At 49.4% G+C, this 22607-nt stretch overlaps 1 protein-coding gene across 1 annotated transcript in view; it reads right to left on the reverse strand.

Annotated features, from left to right (window-relative positions):
- LOC139560170 (chromodomain-helicase-DNA-binding protein 7-like) overlaps window positions 1-22607 on the reverse strand; it is a 152326-nt gene that overhangs the window by 47440 nt on the left and 82279 nt on the right. The window contains exons 13-24 of the mRNA XM_071376718.1: window positions 22326-22502; window positions 21840-22082; window positions 21457-21643; window positions 20659-20869; window positions 20193-20388; window positions 19673-19840; window positions 19230-19409; window positions 18771-18881; window positions 12956-13164; window positions 10656-10855; window positions 9980-10142; window positions 9132-9221 (exon numbers count right to left, since the gene is read on the reverse strand). Of these exons, the coding sequence (XP_071232819.1) occupies window positions 9132-9221; window positions 9980-10142; window positions 10656-10855; window positions 12956-13164; window positions 18771-18881; window positions 19230-19409; window positions 19673-19840; window positions 20193-20388; window positions 20659-20869; window positions 21457-21643; window positions 21840-22082; window positions 22326-22502 (2135 nt within the window). The remainder of the gene's footprint in view (window positions 1-9131; window positions 9222-9979; window positions 10143-10655; window positions 10856-12955; window positions 13165-18770; window positions 18882-19229; window positions 19410-19672; window positions 19841-20192; window positions 20389-20658; window positions 20870-21456; window positions 21644-21839; window positions 22083-22325; window positions 22503-22607) is intronic.

Consider the following 22607-nt stretch of genomic DNA (forward strand, 5'->3'; position numbering starts at 1 on the left):
CCCCACCAGACTACTGTCCCCAACACCACCACCCCTACCAGACTACTGTCCCCAACACCATCACCCCTACCAGACTACTGTCCACAACACCACCACCCCTACCAGACTACTGTCCCCAACACCACCACCCCTACCAGACTACTGTCCCCAACACCACCACCACCCCTACCAGACTACTGTCCCCAACACCACCACCACCCCTACCAGACTACTGTCCCCAACACCACCACCACTCCTACCAGACTACTGTCCCCAACACCACCACCACCCCTACCAGACTACTGTCCCCACCACCATCACCACTACCAGACTACTGTCCCCACCACCATCACCACTACCAGACTACTGTCCTCACCACCATCACCCCTACCAGACTACTGTCCTCACCACCATCACCCCTACCAGACTACTGTCCACAACACCACCACCCCTACCAGACTACTGTCCCCAACACCATCACCCCTACCAGACTACTCTCCCCAACACCACCACCCCTACCAGACTACTGTCCCCAACACCATCACCACTACCAGACTACTGTCCACAACACCACCACCCCTACCAGACTACTGTCCCCAACACCACCACCCCTACCAGACTACTGTCCACAACACCACCACCCCTACCAGACTACTGTCCCCAACACCACCACCCCTACCAGACTACTGTCCACAACACCACCACCCCTACCAGACTACTGTCCACAACACCACCACCCCTACCAGACTACTGTCCACAACACCACCACCCCTACCAGACTACTGTCCACAACACCATCACCCCCACCAGACTACTGTCCACAACACCATCACCCCCACCAGACTACTGTCCACAACACCATCACCCCCACCAGACTACTGTCCCCAACACCATCACCCCCACCAGACTACTGTCCCCAACACCACCACCCCTACCAGACTACTGTCCCCAACACCACCACCCCTACCAGACTACTGTCCCCAACACCATCACCCCTACCAGACTACTGTCCACAACACCACCACCCCTACCAGACTACTGTCCCCAACACCACCACCCCTACCAGACTACTGTCCACAACACCATCACCCCTACCAGACTACTGTCCCCAACACCACCACCACCCCTACCAGACTACTGTCCCCAACACCACCACCACCCCTACCAGACTACTGTCCCCAACACCACCACCACCCCTACCAGACTACTGTCCCCACCACCATCACCACTACCAGACTACTGTCCCCACCACCATCACCACTACCAGACTACTGTCCTCACCACCATCACCCCTACCAGACTACTGTCCACAACACCACCACCCCTACCAGACTACTGTCCCCAACACCATCACCCCTACCAGACTACTCTCCCCAACACCACCACCCCTACCAGACTACTGTCCCCAACACCATCACCCCTACCAGACTACTGTCCCCAACACCACCACCCCTACCAGACTACTGTCCCCAACACCACCACCCCTACCAGACTACTGTCCACAACACCACCACCCCTACCAGACTACTGTCCCCAACACCACCACCCCTACCAGACTACTGTCCACAACACCACCACCCCTACCAGACTACTGTCCACAACACCACCACCCCTACCAGACTACTGTCCACAACACCACCACCCCTACCAGACTACTGTCCCCAACACCACCACCACCCCTACCAGACTACTGTCCCCAACACCACCACCACCCCTACCAGACTACTGTCCTCACCACCATCACCCCTACCAGACTACTGTCCACAACACCATCACCCCTACCAGACTACTGTCCACAACACCATCACCCCTACCACACTACTGTCCACAACACCATCACCCCTACCAGACTACTGTCCACAACACCACCACCCCTACCAGACTACTGTCCACAACACCACCACCCCTACCAGACTACTGTCCCCAACACCATCACCCCTACCAGACTACTGTCCACAACACCATCACCCCTACCAGACTACTGTCCACAACACCATCACCCCTACCAGACTACTGTCCCCAACACCACCACCCCTACCAGACTACTGTCCACAACACCACCACCCCTACCAGACTACTGTCCCCAACACCATCACCCCTACCAGACTACTGTCCACAACACCACCACCCCTACCAGACTACTGTCCACAACACCACCACCCCTACCAGACTACTGTCCCCAACACCACCACCCCTACCAGACTACTGTCCACAACACCATCACCCCTACCAGACTACTGTCCACAACACCACCACCCCTACCAGACTACTGTCCCCAACACCATCACCCCTACCAGACTACTGTCCACAACACCATCACCCCTACCAGACTACTGTCCACAACACCATCACCCCTACCAGACTACTGTCCACAACACCATCACCCCTACCAGACTACTGTCCCCAACACCATCACCCCTACCAGACTACTGTCCACAACACCACCACCCCTACCAGACTACTGTCCCCAACACCATCACCCCTACCAGACTACTGTCCACAACACCATCACCCCTACCAGACTACTGTCCACAACACCATCACCCCTACCAGACTACTGTCCACAACACCACCACCCCTACCAGACTACTGTCCCCAACACCACCACCCCTACCAGACTACTCTCCCCAACACCACCACCCCTACCAGACTACTGTCCACAACACCATCACCCCAACCAGACTACTGTCCACAACACCATCACCCCAACCAGACTACTGTCCACAACACCATCACCCCTACCAGACTACTGTCCCCAACACCACCACCCCTACCAGACTAATGTCCACAACACCACCACCCCTACCAGACTAATGTCCACAACACCACCACCCCTACCAGACTACTCTCCCCAACACCACCACCCCTACCAGACTACTGTCCCCAACACCACCACCCCTACCAGACTACTGTCCACAACACCACCACCCCTACCAGACTACTGTCCACAACACCACCACCCCTACCAGACTACTGTCCCCAACACCATCACCCCTACCAGACTACTGTCCACAACACCATCACCCCTACCAGACTACTGTCCACAACACCATCACCCCTACCAGACTACTGTCCACAACACCACCACCCCTACCAGACTACTGTCCACAACACCACCACCCCTACCAGACTACTGTCCACAACACCACCACCCCTACCAGACTACTGTCCCCAACACCATCACCCCTACCAGACTACTGTCCACAACACCACCACCCCTACCAGACTACTGTCCACAACACCACCACCCCTACCAGACTACTGTCCACAACACCACCACCCCTACCAGACTACTGTCCACAACACCATCACCCCCACCAGACTACTGTCCACAACACCATCACCCCCACCAGACTACTGTCCCCAACACCATCACCCCCACCAGACTACTGTCCCCAACACCACCACCCCTACCAGACTACTGTCCCCAACACCACCACCCCTACCAGACTACTGTCCCCAACACCACCACCCCAACCAGACTACTGTCCACAACACCATCACCCCTACCAGACTACTGTCCACAACACCATCACCCCTACCAGACTACTGTCCCCAACACCACCACCCCAACCAGACTACTGTCCACAACACCATCACCCCAACCAGACTACTGTCCACAACACCATCACCCCTACCAGACTACTGTCCCCAAAACCACCACCCCTACCAGACTAATGTCCACAACACCATCACCCCAACCAGACTACTGTCCACAACACCATCACCCCAACCAGACTACTGTCCACAACACCATCACCCCAACCAGACTACTGTCCACAACACCATCACCCCTACCAGACTACTGTCCCCAACACCACCACCCCTACCAGACTAATGTCCACAACACCACCACCCCTACCAGACTAATGTCCACAACACCACCACCCCTACCAGACTACTCTCCCCAACACCACCACCCCTACCAGACTACTGTCCCCACCACCATCACCACTACCAGACTACTGTCCCCAACACCATCACCCCTACCAGACTACTGTCCCCACCACCATCACCCCTACCAGACTACTGTCCCCACCACCATCACCCCTACCAGACTACTGTCCCCAACACCACCACCCCTATCAGACTACTGTCCCCAACACCACCACCCCTACCAGACTACTGTACCCAACACCACCACCCCTACCAGACTACTGTCCACAACACCATCACCCCAACCAGACTACTGTCCACAACACCATCACCCCAACCAGACTACTGTCCCCAACACCACCACCCCTACCAGACTAATGTCCACAACACCACCACCCCTACCAGACTAATGTCCACAACACCACCACCCCTACCAGACTACTCTCCCCAACACCACCACCCCTACCAGACTACTGTCCCCAACACCACCACCCCTACCAGACTACTGTCCACAACACCACCACCCCTACCAGACTACTGTCCACAACACCACCACCCCTACCAGACTACTGTCCACAACACCACCACCCCTACCAGACTACTGTCCACAACACCATCACCCCCACCAGACTACTGTCCACAACACCATCACCCCAACCAGACTACTGTCCCCAACACCATCACCCCCACCAGACTACTGTCCCCAACACCATCACCCCCACCAGACTACTGTCCCCAACACCACCACCCCTACCAGACTACTGTCCCCAACACCACCACCCCAACCAGACTACTGTCCACAACACCATCACCCCTACCAGACTACTGTCCACAACACCACCACCCCTACCAGACTACTGTCCCCAACACCACCACCCCTACCAGACTACTGTCCCCAACACCACCACCCCTACCAGACTACAGTCCACAACACCATCACCCCTACCAGACTACTGTCCACAACACCATCACCCCTACCAGACTACTGTCCCCAACACCACCACCCCAACCAGACTACTGTCCACAACACCATCACCCCTACCAGACTACTGTCCCCACCACCATCACAACTACCAGACTACTGTCCCCAACACCATCACCCCTACCAGACTACTGTCCCCACCACCATCACCACTACCAGACTACTGTCCTCACCACCATCACCCCTACCAGACTACTGTCCCCACCACCATCACCCCTACCAGACTACTGTCCCCAACACCACCACCCCTACCAGACTACTGTCCCCAACACCACCACCCCTACCAGACTACTGTCCCCAACACCACCACCCCTACCAGACTACTGTCCACAACACCATCACCCCAACCAGACTACTGTCCACAACACCATCACCCCAACCAGACTACTGTCCCCAACACCACCACCCCTACCAGACTAATGTCCACAACACCACCACCCCTACCAGACTAATGTCCACAACACCACCACCCCTACCAGACTACTCTCCCCAACACCACCACCCCTACCAGACTACTGTCCCCAACACCACCACCCCTACCAGACTACTGTCCACAACACCACCACCCCTACCAGACTACTGTCCACAACACCACCACCCCTACCAGACTACTGTCCACAACACCACCACCCCTACCAGACTACTGTCCACAACACCATCACCCCCACCAGACTACTGTCCACAACACCATCACCCCCACCAGACTACTGTCCACAACACCATCACCCCCACCAGACTACTGTCCCCAACACCATCACCCCCACCAGACTACTGTCCCCAACACCACCACCCCTACCAGACTACTGTCCCCAACACCACCACCCCAACCAGACTACTGTCCACAACACCATCACCCCTACCAGACTACTGTCCACAACACCACCACCCCTACCAGACTACTGTCCCCAACACCACCACCCCTACCAGACTACTCTCCCCAACACCACCACCCCTACCAGACTACAGTCCACAACACCATCACCCCTACCAGACTACTGTCCACAACACCATCACCCCTACCAGACTACTGTCCCCAACACCATCACCCCTACCAGACTACTGTCCCCAACACCACCACCCCAACCAGACTACTGTCCACAACACCATCACCCCTACCAGACTACTGTCCCCAACACCACCACCCCTACCAGACTACTGTCCACAACACCATCACCCCAACCAGACTACTGTCCACAACACCATCACCCCAACCAGACTACTGTCCACAACACCATCACCCCTACCAGACTACTGTCCCCAACACCACCACCCCTACCAGACTAATGTCCACAACACCACCACCCCTACCAGACTAATGTCCACAACACCACCACCCCTACCAGACTACTCTCCCCAACACCACCACCCCTACCAGACTACTGTCCACAACACCACCACCCCTACCAGACTACTGTCCACAACACCATCACCCCCACCAGACTACTGTCCACAACACCATCACCCCCACCAGACTACTGTCCACAACACCATCACCCCCACCAGACTACTGTCCCCAACACCATCACCCCCACCAGACTACTGTCCCCAACACCACCACCCCTACCAGACTACTGTCCCCAACACCATCACCCCTACCAGACTACTGTCCACAACACCACCACCCCTACCAGACTACTGTCCCCAACACCACCACCCCTACCAGACTACTGTCCACAACACCACCACCCCTACCAGACTACTGTCCACAACACCACCACCCCTACCAGACTACTGTCCACAACACCATCACCCCTACCAGACTACTCTCCCCAACACCACCACCCCTACCAGACTACTGTCCCCACCACCATCACCACTACCAGACTACTGTCCCCAACACCATCACCCCTACCAGACTACTGTCCACAACACCACCACCCCTACCAGACTACTGTCCACAACACCATCACCCCTACCAGACTACTCTCCCCAACACCACCACCCCTACCAGACTACTGTCCCCACCACCATCACCACTACCAGACTACTGTCCCCAACACCATCACCCCTACCAGACTACTGTCCCCACCACCATCACCACTACCAGACTACTGTCCTCACCACCATCACCCCTACCAGACTACTGTCCCCACCACCATCACCACTACCAGACTACTGTCCACAACACCATCACCCCTACCAGACTACTGTCCACAACACCATCACCCCTACCAGACTACTGTCCCCACCATCATCACCACTACCAGACTACTGTCCCCACCACCATCACCCCTACCAGACTGTCCCCACCACAATCACCACTACCAGACTGTCCCCACCACCATCACCCCTACCAGACTACTGTCCCCACCACCATCACCACTACCAGACTGTCCCCACCACAATCACCACTACCAGACTGTCCCCACCACAATCACCACTACCAGACTGTCCCCACCACAATCACCACTACCAGACTGTCCCCACCACAATCACCCCTACCAGACTACTGTCCCCACCACAATCACCCCTACCAGACTACTGTCCCCACCACAATCACCCCTACCAGACTACTGTCCCCACCACCATCACCACTACCAGACTGTCCCCACCACAATCACCACTACCAGACTGTCCCCACCACAATCACCACTACCAGACTGTCCCCACCACAATCACCACTACCAGACTGTCCCCACCACAATCACCACTACCAGACTGTCCCCACCACAATCACCACTACCAGACTACTGTCCCCACCACCAGACTACTGTCCTGATGCCCGCAATACAGACATGCTGGCTGGCACATGCACACACACACACCTTCATCAACTGGCACATTTATAGGCGTACACAGACGCACACACACACTCTTAGTCACTAACTAGCTGGCACATACACACTACATGACCAAAGGTATGTGGACACCTGCTCGTTGAACATCTCATTCCAAAATCATGGGCATTAATATGGAGTTGGTCCCCCCCTTTGCTGCTATAACAGCCTCCACTCTTCTGGGAAGGCTTTCCACTAGATGTTGGAATATTTCTGCAGGGACTTGCTTCCATTCAGCCACAAGAGCATTAGTGAGGTTGGGCACTGATGTTGGGCGATTAGGCCTGGCTCGCAGTCAGCGTTGCAATTCATCCCAAAGATGTTTGATGGGTTGAGGTCAGGGCTCTGTGCCGGCCAGTCAAGTTCTTCCACACGATCTCGACAAACCATTTCTGTATGGACCTCGCTTTGTGCACCAGGGCATTGTCATGCTGAAACAAGAAAGGGCCTTCCCCAAACTGTTGCCACAAAGTTGGAAGCACAGAATCGTCTAGAATGTCATTGTATGCTGTAGAATTAAGATTTCCCTTCATTGGAACTAAGGGGCCCAAACCATGAAAAACAGCTCCAGACCATTATTCCTGCTCCAACAAACTTTAAAGTTGGCACTATGCATTCAGGCAGGTAGCATTCTACTGGCATCCACCAAACCCAGATTCGTCTGTCGGACTGCCAGATGGTGAAGCCAGATGGTGAATCACTTCAGAGAACGTGTTTCCACTGCTCCATAGTCCAATGGCGGCGCGCTTTACAACACTCCAGCCGACGCTTGGCGTTGTCATGGTGATCTTAGGCTTGTGTGTGTTTGCTCAGCCATGGAAAACCATTTCATGAAACTCCTGATGAACAGTTCTTGTGCTGACGTTGCTTCCAGAGGCAGTTTGGAACTCGGTAGTGAGTGTTGCAACCGAGGAAAGTATATTTTCACGCGCTGCACGCTTCAGCCCTCAGCGGTCCCGTTCTGTGAGCTTCTGTGGCCTACCAACTTCACATCTGAGCTGTTGTTGCTCCTCCTAGACGTTTCAACTTCACAATAACAACACTTACAGTTGACCCGGGGCAGCTCTAGCAGGCCAGAATAATTGGAAAGGTGGCATCCTATGACAGTGCCACGTTGAAAGTCACTATGCTCTTCAGTATTCTAATGCCAATGTTTGTCTATGGAGATCTCATGGCTGTGTGCTCAATTTTATACACGTGTCAGCAATGGGTGTGGCTGAAACAATTTGAAGGGGTGTCCACATACTTTTGTATATATAGTGTATATGCGCGATTACACACTAACTGGCACACATATGCATGCACAAACAATAACAGCATTTTATTCAGCGTAGTATTCAGCGAAGAGCCTCAGATGCCATCAATACAGAGCACACGTTTCTGCATTATACATGCATGCACATCTGGGTGAGAGGCGGAACGAGGGGATGGAAGAGGGAGAGAGGGAAGATCAAGCAGGCATGGGCTCGGGTGTGTTGGAGGGAGAGATGAAGAGATGGAGGAGCATGGATGCCAACCTTGAGTCTGTTCCCTTTAGGATCCTGTCGGCGTGGTCACCGATGACTTCCTGTCGCAGATAGTAGAGCATACGGACCCTCAGTAGAACTCTGTGGGAGGGAGAGAGAGGGGAAAGAGGGGGAGGAGAGAGAGAGGAAAGAGAAAGAGGAAAGGGGGGGATATATATAGAGAGAGATTGGAGGGAGAAAGAAAATGATACGTAGGGGGAGGGTGAAAAAAAGGAAAGAGTGAGTGTTTAACTCTGGTTCGTGCACGTTTGCCAGCAGCAGTAGCTGGGTAGAGCAACAGTAGTGGCTCTTTGGCACGAACCCCTGCCCATCCATCATGCTGCCAGGCCTGATTAGCCACGCTGCGCACCAGCCCCCGCGCCTGACAGATGGCACCACATAATCACCCCTGTGTGTGCCGCCTTTCACCCGCATCCAACAGGTCTGCCTGGCACCTGGCCTGGCGCCAGCCTCGGCCCCAAAAACCTGGCCGTCGCAAAATCTCCCCAACAACAGCAGAGTAGAAAGAAGAAGAGCGGAGAGGAGAAAAGTTGTGACCAAGAAAGGAGGAGGAGGAGTAAATAGGACACTGCCTAGAACTAAACAAAAGACTGAAGTGAAAAGTGTGTTGGTGTCTGTCACTAGCAGCTCATGGGAAATAGGATTACTGGGGACTGTGTTTCTAAATGAAACCACCAACTGTGTTGGCCTATCCATGTGTGGAAACTTGTGCGTTTTGTGTTTGGTTTGAGGTTCGAGGTCAAAGGGCTGACAAAAGGCTCACTTGTTCTTGTGGCGCTTGAACGACATTGTTGGGGTTAGAGGTCAGGATTTGGGGTTAAAGGTCAGTTGTGACTTACTTGTTACAGTGGTGTTTGAGGTGTCTCTTGTAGCTGTCCTCCTGCAGTAGCAGGTCAGGGTTACAGCTGGCCAGCCACTCTGCCCTGGGAAGCTGGGGAGGGGCAGGCGGGGCTGGTTTCCCCTTCTTCCCCTTACGACCCCGCGGTACTGGAGTAGACAGACCTACAGGAGAGGGGGGAGTATAACAATGGGCAGACAAGTCATCTCTTTAAACAAGAGACCTGGGTTGGACAAGTCTAGTATCAGCAAAGACTTGATTATTTATTTAAACAATTTGAAATGGCTATTTGCAAACTATAATTGAAAACAATAGCAACTAATTGGGCCAATTGGGGTCCATGTTTTTAAGCGTTGGCTTCTGAGTGAAACCAATGAGGATTAAGGTCAAGGACAAGTCAAGGAAGTTCAGAATCGGAACCAGTTGGAACCAGACCGCCACAATGTTAGCGTAAGGTCAGGTCAGGAGTCGTGGGGAGGTGGGCTTGAGTGAGGGAGGGACTTAAGTGGTGGGACTGTGAAAAATCCTATGGAATTCAATGGATGTTTATTCACTCTACTCCTACAAGTGGTTATTGGGAGCAGTTCATCAGGGTGTTACTGAGTGGAAAGTGTGTGTTTGTTATGTTGTAGCTAAGCTATGGTTGTGCTGCGGTAGGAGTGTGTAGGGATACATACCGGAGTGGTTGGTGAGTGTGCGGCTCTGTCCGTCCTCAGAGGGCGTGATGAGGTCCCAGATGAAGCGCTTGATGTTCTCGTCGCCACGGTAGTGCAGCAGGCAGTAGGCCAGCAGGGCGCGGCAGATGGTCTCCACGTCTTGCTCCTGCAGGGGCCGCTTGAAACGCCCGCGGGACAGGATGTCTCCCCAGCGACCCCACCTAGCAGGGAGGAGAGAGAGAGGGGAATTTAGTCTGTCTGGAGTATTATCATTTATCCCGATGATTGACATTTACAGTCTCGGGCTGGGAGGTTTCATATTGTTACATCCCTCCCCATCCACTACAGTAAATGAAGAGAGGGGGGGGGGGGTAGGTGTGGATGGGGCTGTGTTATGTCTGACTCTCTGAACTTCAAACACGGTCCAATGTCACACCGCGATCTGATTCCGTGACACAGTTCGTTCATGACTGCACACTCAACTAACTGACATCACATCTCCCTACTGTGGGAGACCCAGAGTAGAACACCAACAAGTGACAACCGACCGAAGACTCGTCTCTCCCTAAATGCTTTTACACAACGGTGAGATAACCCTAGTTGGCATGCAACCCACCAACACCTAAATTCGAGTACAATCAATTTGACTTTGTGTGTGTTTGTGGGTCGATGGAGACTAGGCCTGGGTTAGTGAGGGGGATAGAGAGAGGGAATCAACGGCAGCAGCGTCAGTTGAGGGGAAGAGTCCTCAGATGTGATGGCTCTATAATTTCTATAAACAACCCCACCGCTGGTCAGACGTGGTTGGTGCGTGCAGCCAGCCGTAATCTGTCACTGTAGAAGGCAGTCGGGCACGGTGACTAATAGTGTGGGTGTGTGTGTCGGGTCACTGTGCATGTGTGTGTCGGGTCACTGTGCATGTGTGTATCGGGTCACTGTGCATGTGTGTATCGGGTCACTGTGCGTGTGTTTGTGATTGGTTCACTGTGCGGGTGTTGGGTCATATTAGGAGTGCATGCAAGATGGATCTGGGCTCGTGTGTGTGCAAGTACGCAGGCATGTTTAATGGTCCCATGTGTGTCGGAGCCTCAGATTGCTGTGTATGTTAAATGACCCTACATGTGAGTGGACAAGCATTAGCACTCTGTGACCATTATTTCCCCCCAGACCACTGCAGCATGTGTTTAGCCACTGAGGCAAGCACACATCCTCAACCTCATCATACTTACATTTACATTTAAGTCATTTAGCTGACGCTCTTATCCAGAGCGACTTACAAATTGGAAAGTTCATACATATTCATCCTGGTACCCCCGTGGGGAATGAACCCACAACCCTGGCGTTGCAAGCGCCATGCTCTACCAACTGAGCCACACGGGACCACACGGGACTACTTCAAGGACCTGGCAGCCGATAAACCAGACAGGATATGACATCTCTCAGGTAAACTTCCTGAGCGAAAAGATGTAGATATGGTAATATCCCTCTGGTAGGCTTGTGGCAGTGTCTGACATATTTCTTACATCCCCTGCAGTCTCAGGAGTCTAGCGGTAGATATTGGAATGGGCACGTCTCCATACCAAATTTACCACTATGGCAAAATCAAGTCGATCGCCTAGTCTGTCAAGACTGCAAAATGGATAGTTAACCAAATCATTAAAAACCTACTAAATTCACTCAGGTCTACGAGGGGTATGTAGTAGAGGTGTGCCAACCTGCCCATACTCTTAATCGTATCCGTAAATTGACAGTCGGATTGGATGATACTAGTGATGATCAGAATGTGCATCAGCGGTTCATCTTTTCCCTACCCTCTCCCCGCTAGTTAGATATTATGCACAATGATAGCTTGCTAGATATTATGCACATTGATAGCTTGCTATCATAGTATTAGGCTAGCAGGAGGCAGCAGCAATCTAAATGATCAAACCGAAAGAGAAGTGATTGGGTGAAATTTTTAAACAAGCGAGTGAACACAGAAATACAGCTCCAATCAAAGCAGCAGGATCAGCGTACAGCCCGCCCTTCTATTTACAAACAGACAAACTAGCCAGTTGAGTTTAGACTACGTAGCACTTCGCACTTGATTGAAATATGTAAGTTGGCACCCATAAATAAAAGTTTTAGATCACAGACAATTACAAAAACAAAAAGAATCTTGATAATATCAGGAAAATTGCTCATATCCTTTACGATAGCCGTTTTGTCCGACTTCTCGGCACGCCCCTAGTATCTAGAGTTACCCTTCCAAAAGGGCCAGGGTTTAGAGAACAGTCAACCTTTCTGAAAGACTAACAAACATGTTAGAGATGTCCACTCACCCATAAACCAGCAGGTTCTTCTCCACCCTGAAGCACTCGCTGCGGGGGTACCCGTGAGCTCGGTCCTGGGGCCGCCTGGGTTTGGTCAAGGGCTTCTCGTTCTCGCCGTCACTTTCCAGCTCGGAGAACTCGGCCAATTCGTCCTCCTTCATCGAGCTGTAGTGGCGTGTCTGCTTCCGCACCCTCGGAGTGTCAATCACAAGGGTGTTCTTGGAGAAAAAAAATGTGTCAAAAAACCCCAATCACACTTTCCTCTCCTCCATCTCCCAAGTGTTAAAATGCTAAAAAAAGGGTAGCATGTTTTTATTTTTTTATTATTGACCTCATTAGCATAGTTTCCCTGCTATGCTCAATATAGCTATAAAAAAAACAGCTGACGTGTCTGTTTATGCGGCTGGATTAAGTGCTATACTCCAGGGCCCTTCAGGAGAGGGAGCGGCGTAGGGTAGAGGAGAGGAGAGAAAAGGACTTGCTTTAGACTGACTAAGTGATGTCTCTGTTCCCCTCCGGAGGCAGCATAAGCTGCTTAATGCCTCTGGGTCCACTGAAGAGGGGAACGCAGGGTAATTAAAGAATATAAAGAGATTCCCACGGCCACCATTTTAAATTAGCTCGCCGTAGCCCAGTTATGACTGGGGCTCCACACATGGCTAGCCTGGGGTAATAAGACAAATTAATTAACGCTTTAGATTTGCGTATGAGGGAGAGAATACCACTGACCTCCGATATTGTAATGTGGCGTCTACAGGGAGGGGAAATGCTGGTTAAGAGCGCTGGGCCAGTAACCGAAAGGTTGCTGGTTTCAAATCCCGAGCCGACAAGGTGAAATAATCTGCCGTTCTGCCCATTAGCAAGGCAGTTAACCCCCTAAAGTTGATGTCCGTGCGGAAATCTAATTAGATTAATACAAAAATCTATTTAAGTTAGATGTTTTTTTGTTGCATTGGATGAATATTATTTATCGGCTTTTCTATTGATTTATTTTATCATCAGACAAAAGCCGGCTATTACCGGCTAATGGAAACCCTTGCATCGGCTACATCTTGATTTACCCAGTTTATCAATCAAGATTTACCATTAAAATAAATTACCACCATTATGTGGTTGTAGTTATATTGGTAAAAACAAAATTCTAATTGATTGTAAACTCAGCAAAAAAAGAAACGTCCTCTCACTGTCAACTGCGTTTATTATCAGCAAACTTGTGACTAACAAATGGAATAATGTGTCCCTGAACAAAGGGGGGGGGGTGTCAAAATCAAAAGTAACAGTCAGTATCTGGTGTGGCCACCAGCTGCATTAAGTTATGCTGTGCATCTGCTCATGGACTGCACCAGATTTGCCAGTTCTTGCTGTGAGATGTTACCCCACACTTCCACCAAGGCACCTGCAAGTTCCCGGACATTTCTGTGGGGGGGGGGGGGGGGCTAGCTCTCACCCTCCGATCCAACAAGACCCAGACATGCTCAATGGGATTGAGATCCGGGCTCTTCGCTGGCCATGGGAGAACACTGACATTCCTGTCTTGCAGGAAATCACGCACAGAACGAGCAGTATGGCTGGTGGTATTGTCATGCTGGAGGGTCATATCAGGATGAGCCTGCAGGAAGGGTACCACATGAGGGAGGAGGATGTCTTCCCTGTAACGCACAGCGTTGAGATTGCCTGCAATGACAACAAGCTTAGTCCGATGATGCTGTGACACACTGCCCCAGACCATGACGGACCCTCCACCTCCAAATCGATCCCGCTCCAGAGTACAGGCCTCGGTGTAACGTTCATTCCTTCGATGATAAACGCGAATCCGACCATCACCCCTGGTGAGACAAAACTGCAACTCGTCAGTGAAGAGCACTTTTTGCCAGTACTGTCTGGTCCAGCGACGGTGGGTTCGTGCCCATAGGCGACGTTGTTGCCGGTGATGTCTGGTGAGGACCTGCCTTACAACAGGCCTACAAGCCCACTGTCCAGCCTTTCTCAGCCTATTTGCGGACAGTCTGAGCACTGATGGAGGTATTTGTGGGTTCCTGGTGTAACTCCGGCAGTTGTTGCCATCCTGTACCTGTCCCACAGGTGTGATGTTCGGATGTACCGATCCTGTGCAGGTGTTGTTACATGTGATTTGCCACTGCGAGGACATTCAGCTGTCCGTCCTGTCTCCCTGTAGCGCTGTCTTAGGCGTGTCATGACTTTGGCCTGTTGGTGAGGTTTATGACCCCCATAAATACCTTTCCCCCCTTTCCTCTCTCACTAGTCTACAGAGTGACTCTTGGAAAGCCCTTTGTTAACAGAGAGTCGGGTAACATCAAAAGGGTGGTGAACAGAACCATATTTTGGTAGTCCAACCAGTTGAAAGTGTCCGTTGGTACTTAAAGAATATGATGTCAGATCAGTTGTCATCTGAGACATTCTTACTGATGATAGGACGACAAACTGTATCTTGGAAAGCCTACACATTCTAGTTAACAGATTCACATGGAATTGTTGTACAATTTAAATGTTTAACTTCCTTGGGGTAGGGGGCAGTATTTTCACGTCCGGATGAAAAGCATGCCCAGAGTAAACGGCCTGTTACAAAACCATGAAAGCTAGAATATGCATATTATTAGGATAGAAAACACTCTGAAGTTTCTAAAACTGTTTGAATGATGTCTGTGAGTATAACAGAACTCATATGGCAGGCAAAAACCTGAGAAAAAATCCAACCAGGAAGTGGGAAATCTGAGATTGGTGGGTTTTCAACTCAGCTCCTATTGAAGATAGTGGGATATTGGTAATGTTGCACTTCCTAAGGCTTCCATTAGATGTCAACAGTCTTTAGAACTTTGTCTGATGCCTCTACTGTGAAGTGGGAGCGAATGAGACGGGAATGAGTCAGAGGTTTGCCAGCAGCTGACCATGCGCGTTCACATGAGAGTTTGCTCCCGTTCCATTTGCTTTTCTGAAGACAAAGGAATTCTCCGGTTGGAACATTATTGAAGAATTATGTTAAAAACATCCTAAAGATTGATTCAATACATGGTTTGACATGTTTCTACTGACTGTTATGGAACTTTTTGACATTGTCTGCTTTTAGTGAACGCGCTTCGTGACTTTGGATTTGTTTACCAAACGTGCTAACAAAAGTAACTATTTGGACAAAAATGATGTACATTACCAAACAAAACAAAAATGTATTGTGGAAGTGGGAGTCCTGGGAGTGCATTCCGACGAAGATCAGCAAAGGTAAGTGAAGACTTATAAATGTTACTTCTGACTTCTATTGACTGCATAATATAGTGGATATATTTGGGTCTTGATTGGGCTCTGAGCGCCGACTCAGATTATTGCCTGGTTTGCTTTTTCCGTAAAGCTTTTTTGAAATCTAACACAGCGGTTGCATTAAGGAGAAGTGCATCTAAAATTCCATGCATAACAATTGTATCTTTTAGCAATGTTTATTATGACTATTCCTGTAAATTGTTGTGGCTCTCTGCAATATCAAAGGATGTTTTGGAACTTCTGAACGTAAGGCGCCAATGTAAACTCAGATTTTTGGATATAAATATGAACTTTACCGAACAAAACATACATGTATTGTGTAACATGAAGTCCTATGAGTGTCATCTGATGAAGATCATCAAAGGTTAGTGATTGATTTGATCTATATTTCTGCTTTTTGTGAATCCTCTCTTTGGCTGGAAAAATGGCTGTGTTATTCTGTGAAGAGTCACTCACCTAACATAATCGTTTGGTTTGCTTTTGTCGTAAAGCCTTTTTGAAAATCGGACACTGTGGCTGGATTTACAACAAGTGTATCTTTAAAATGGTGTAAAATACATGTATGTTTGAGGAATTTTAATTATGGGATTTCTCTTGTTTTGAATTTGGCGCCCTGCAGTTTCACTGGCTGTTGAAGAGGTGGGACGCTACCGTCTCACCTACCCTAGAGAGGTTAAATATTAAACTATTTGTGAAAAGATTAAATGTAATTTTAGCTTCTAAATGAGAGAATTGTTTCCATAAGTTAAATTCTGTTCACTCCGTGGCCCCGCCCAAGTGAACAGACATTGGTTGTAAACTATGAAACACGCCCTTCACTCCCCACTACATAAGCCCCTGTTAACGAAATTAACATGTGTGTTCCCGAGGACGACGGTCCATACGTTAAAAGGGCTAATATCAAACTACAGAACTAAGCCAACTTCAGCGTGGGCATAAAGTATGGCAACTTGGTATGAACTTTGAACTCTTATTCACTAAAGTAGTGATACCTCCTAGCCATTGAGTGAGCAGCAGCAGCAAAGTATCTCTTCTACCAAACACACGACGGTACGACAACATATCCGTTCTACCACAAGACATATTCTTCAAAGGACAAGGGAGATCTCTGTTGGGCCACACGGCCTTCCATCTACAACCAACCTATTGAAGCACCGCTCAGAGTAAATATTTCTTGCATTTTCCTTTTCCAAATGGGCGGTTATTTAGAATGCATAAGATTCTGTATTTACGATAGCAAGGTCCGATCAGAGACCAAATTCCTTTTTTCCTCAGTCTTCCCGCACTTTCATTCAAAACCCAACCCCCTTTCTTTGTGTAACCAGCCGTCATATCTTTTCCGTCCGCTAGGGACGTTTTCTTTTATGACATAATTAGTAATCAATGTATGACCCATCCTGTGTATGTGTAATTCTGTGTGATTGTTTAGGTATTTAGTAAATAAATAATGAAACCAAATTTTGCATTGCTGATTCAACTTGTTAGCCAGGGTTCGTGAAGATAACCAAAGAATTCTACAACTTCAGATGAGACTGAATAAGGTGACGATTAAGAATTGACCGCTATTGATGTAAAAGATTATCAGGTGTTTAAGAGTTTATTCGGAAGATAACAGCTCTATAAAAAATGTTGTGGTGCCCCGACTTTCTAGTTAATTACATTTACATGATTAGTTCAATCAGGTAAAATTAATTACAGAGAAATGATTTTATAGAATAGCAAGTCATATCACTTAATCCGGCATAGCAAAGACACGACAGGTCTCTCACAGTACACACATTGCAATTTATTGCCCTGGCCACATCTGCAGTCCTCATGCCTCCTTGCAGCATGCCTAAGGCACATTCAGTCAGATGAGCAGGGACCCTGGGCATCTTTCTTTTGGTGTTTTTCAGATTCAGTAGAAAGGCCTCTTTAGTGTCCTAAGTTTTCATAACTGTGACCTTAATTGCCTACCGTCTGTAAGCTGTTAGTGTCTAAACGACCGTTCCACAGGTGCATGTTCATTAATTGTTTATGGTTCATTGAACAAGCGTGTGAAACAGTGATTAAACCCTTTACAATGAAGATCTGTGAAGTTATTTGGATTTTTAAGAATTATCTTTGAAAGACAGGGTCCTGAAAAGGGAGGTTTCTTTTTTTGCTGAGTATATAATTGATTTATTAATGCATACATGGATGTCTCTGAAAAACATTGACGTAAAAAAATTCAAATGTAATGATATTGAACTCAAAAGATACCCAAAGATTAAACAGAGCAGTAGCTAAGTTTATCTGTCTGGATCAAGTGCCACTGTGACTTTGGCTAATTAGCCTTCTTGTTTTTGCCTTGGTATCATTTTGGAATAGAGTATCTTGATGGTATCTAATATCGTGATATTAAACCTGGTATTGGTATCAAAGTCAAAATGCTGGTATCGTGATAACACTACCGGTTACAGTTCAACCCTCAGCATTTTTTTTTTTTTGCATTCCTTGGGAGACAAATACTGACCAAGCCAAGTCTTTGCCCCTTAGGTCATCCCTGTTACGCTACATTTCCCACAAAGCTCACCCGTCCATTGATGGCTTCCATGTCGAGCTCTGCCTTCTTGGCCCACTTCTGCCAGAAGTCCGGGTCCTCCAGGGAAATGTCCGTCCTGTTCCCAGCAGCCACAAAACTCGCCTGGGGAGAAAGGTAAAAGAAGAAATGGTCCCAACGGTGAATCTCCTGAATGCATTTTCTCCGCCTTTCTTTTCCAACTACGCTTTTGATCTCAAATAAGTGCAGCTGGGTTGGTCACTGGAACAAGCTCCCACTGACACTGCACGATTCTGAAAGAGCCTGGCTCTCTACTGGTAATGAGCATAGAAATAGAATTACTAGAATGAGCCATCAGTACACCTAGACCCATTGACTTGAATGGGAAATCTGTTCTAGTAATTCAATTCCTATGTTACTGACCACTAAAATGAAGGAACACGCTACAAAAAGGGTGCTAAGAACACATGGGAGACAGCGTATTGAAGCTACCTTGGCGAAGGTGGACCCCTTGCCCTCGGACTCAATGGTGATGGTCTGGGTTCGTCTCAGGAGGATCTGGTCAATGTCCTCTTCGCAGAACTTCGAGCCCTCGTCCTCCTCGTCCATCAGAGCTCCGTAGGCTCCTTTACGGAGGAGGTCCTCCACCTCCTTCTTAGACAGCTGTGGAACCTGAGGTGGTGGAGCACATTTGAAGGTTTAGACTACTGAGCTCAGCATATCAACAATATTAATATCAACCTTTATTAAGACAATTAAGTATGGTTGAGAAGAACCTCTCTTCACAAAGGCAGGTGAGCAATCTGTTTTAGAGATGTATTCAACAGGGGCGCACACAGAACGTCAAAAAACAATACTAACATGTCCCCAAGCCTGGTCTTACTAATTAACTGTGTCAGAGCTGTGTTAACTGTGCGTGTGTTTGTGTGTCTTACCCCGTTGGCTGCGTTTTCTCGGCCACTCATGGACTGCAGCACAGCCTTGTCGAGGCCCAGCTTGAGGCTGGCCTTGTCAAACATCTCCCTCTCATAGGAGTTCCTGGTGATCAGCCTGTAGATCTTCACTGCCTTGCTCTGGCCAATCCTGTGGCATCTGGCTTGCGCCTGAGCGAGGGAGAGGAAAAGAGAGCGAGAGATATGAAAAAAATAAAAATTGCTTAGATTGAGTAAAGCATAGACCAACTGACAACAAACAAAGTCATGTAATGGTGTACCAGTGGTGTGATAACATTGTTTGTTTCCTGTTTTTCTTGTTTTATGAGTTTCTATGAACCTGTGTACTGCGTTTTGACATGTGTCTCGACTGTATCTTAACAGGACTGTCTTCTTTCAAAGTTTACTGAAGTAGCACTGTATTTACCTGTGTAGTAGTGACCACAGTATTCCATAAATTGCATCTTCAACTTGAGTACTTAACAAAGTGGTAACGCTCTATTTGCAAGCCCAGCCCACTCACCTGTAAGTCATTCTGGGGGTTCCAATCCGAGTCAAAGATGATGCAGGTGTCGGCAGCGGTCAGGTTGATGCCCAGGCCTCCAGCCCGGGTACACAGCAGGAAGACAAAGCGGTCAGAGTCCGGACGAGAGAAGCGGTCGATCGCAGCCTGCCGGAGGTTACCCCTCACACGGCCGTCGATACGCTCATACGGGTACCTGGTCGGATGGAGACAGTCATAGTCAGCTTTATCAACAGATTCAACACAATCAGAAAAAACAACCCACATTTCTGACTTTGTCATTGATGTGCTCGCGCAGATGACTAGTAAAATACATTACATTTATATATAGTATGAATTTGGCACACAGGGCCCCAGTTTCAGTCCCCCGGGTTAGGTAAGAGTGGAATGGAAGAGAAAATCTGTGAGAGAACATAAAAGGGGTACTTCAAATCAAATCTTCAGGGGTAAAAGATCAGATCTGTACCGTTTCTGGATGAGGTAGTCCTCCAGGATGTCCAGGCAGCGCACCATCTGGGAGAAGACGAGGACCCTGTGTCCCCCGGCCTTCAGCTTGGGCAGCAGCTTGTCGATCAGCACCAGCTTGCCCGCTGCCTGGATCATGGCCTGTAGGTGGAATTGGGGCATCTCGGCATGGTGGTTCTCACGGAAGTCGTCCAGGATCTTCTCCTCTGCACCTAGAACATCATAAAACAAACGGCCATGCATCAGAATCATTCAAAGCAGTGAGACTAAACCCAGCAAGTTCACAAACCAACCCAAGTACTAACAGAGGACACGTCCTGTGCCCCACCCAAGACAAATCAACACTCAGAGCATCCAAAATAAACACTTTAAGCCAAAAGACTGAGTGAGGACTATGTTAGTGTGTGTTAAGCCTTCCGCATGCTTCGGTTGGCACTTAGCTAAACCTGAACGAATGTGTTCACATACTCCCTTAGAAGACCTTCGCTTGAAAAATGTGAGAGAAAAAAAGCAGCAATAGTACTGTTTGTCCATCTTGGAGATGCCGTAGCCAGTATAAACGACCGAATTCATCTAAGATAACTCAAGAAAACTGTCATTCATTTAAACTTGTTTGTCGAGGAGATCTTAGACCAATCAACAACGAAGGGACGTAGACTTCGAGAAAAAATGTAGCGTGCATGAACAGCTGAAAAAACCTTTGCCGAAGACCAAAACGTCACAAACTGTTGTCATAATATATGCATAAACTGTTCCGGATGGGAAGCATGCGGACGCCTTTCGTGTGCGTGTTCCGTACCATTGATGAGGTAGGGGTGGTTGCAGCACTTCCTCAGCTCCATCATGGTGTTGAGCAGGTTGGGGACCTGTGCACCTCCGCCTCCCCATGCGCCACCTCCTCCTCCCGGTCCTCCTTTAGACAGGAAGGAGAAGTTCTTCTCCAGGATGGCCCGGTAGTACTTCTTCTGGATGTTGGTCAGCTCCACCTGAGAACAGGAGATGGGAACGAAATCAGTTAGGTAAACTCAGTGGAGAGAAATGACATCAGTTAGGTAAACTCAGTGGAGAGAAATGACATCAGTTAGGTAAACTCAGTGGAGAGAAATGACATCAGTTAGGTAAACTCAGTGGAGAGAAATGACATCATTTGACCATGAGGAGCACACACACAAAGTCAAACACCTCAATGATGGTCTCCTCCTTGGGGGCCAGGTTCTTCTCCACGTCCTCCTTGAGACGTCGCAGCATCATGGGCTTCAGGATGGCCTGCAGCTTCTGGACCTGCTCCTCAGTCTTGAGGTCTCCAAACTCCTGCATGAAGGTGTTCTCCGAGGGGAAGCGTTCCGGTTCCAGGAAGTTGAGCAGACTGAAGAGCTCCTCCACCGTGTTCTGCAGGGGCGTCCCGGTCAGCAGCACCTTGTGCTCCTTTACAGAGGGAGAGGACTTGGTTTTTACTATACTTAGGTCCTTCCAGTACATCATTATAGATGGTTTTTTACTACTCCTGTGATAGGAGAGGACAAAGGGGGAAACGTCCCATTGATGTCCATAAAATATGAACATTTTATCAATAACTATTGCTTATTTTCCAACAGGTTCAATGGCAAGTCTTCCAAAAAAACACAGGAGAAATGGAAGTTAACTAGACATCTCTCCATGTCAACTCACCATGTCCATCATCTTGAGACCCTCCAGCAGTTTGCAGTTCCTGTTCTTGAGGCGGTGAGCCTCGTCGATGACCACACAGCGCCACGGGACGCTGCGCAGCTCCGGACAGTCTGTCAGAATCATCTCAAATGTGGTGATGACCGCATGGAATTTGTACGCTCCCTTTATCACACGACCCTGAAGATGGAGGGAGGAGAAGAGGGAGAGCGAGGTCAGAACACAGGGAAGAGCGTCATGGTGTATGGCCAGTAGTTTTTCCTACTTGACTCAATCGGGAAAACT

This window comes from Salvelinus alpinus, chromosome 30 (genome assembly GCF_045679555.1).
Source record: "Salvelinus alpinus chromosome 30, SLU_Salpinus.1, whole genome shotgun sequence".
NCBI classification, from domain to species: domain Eukaryota; kingdom Metazoa; phylum Chordata; class Actinopteri; order Salmoniformes; family Salmonidae; genus Salvelinus; species Salvelinus alpinus.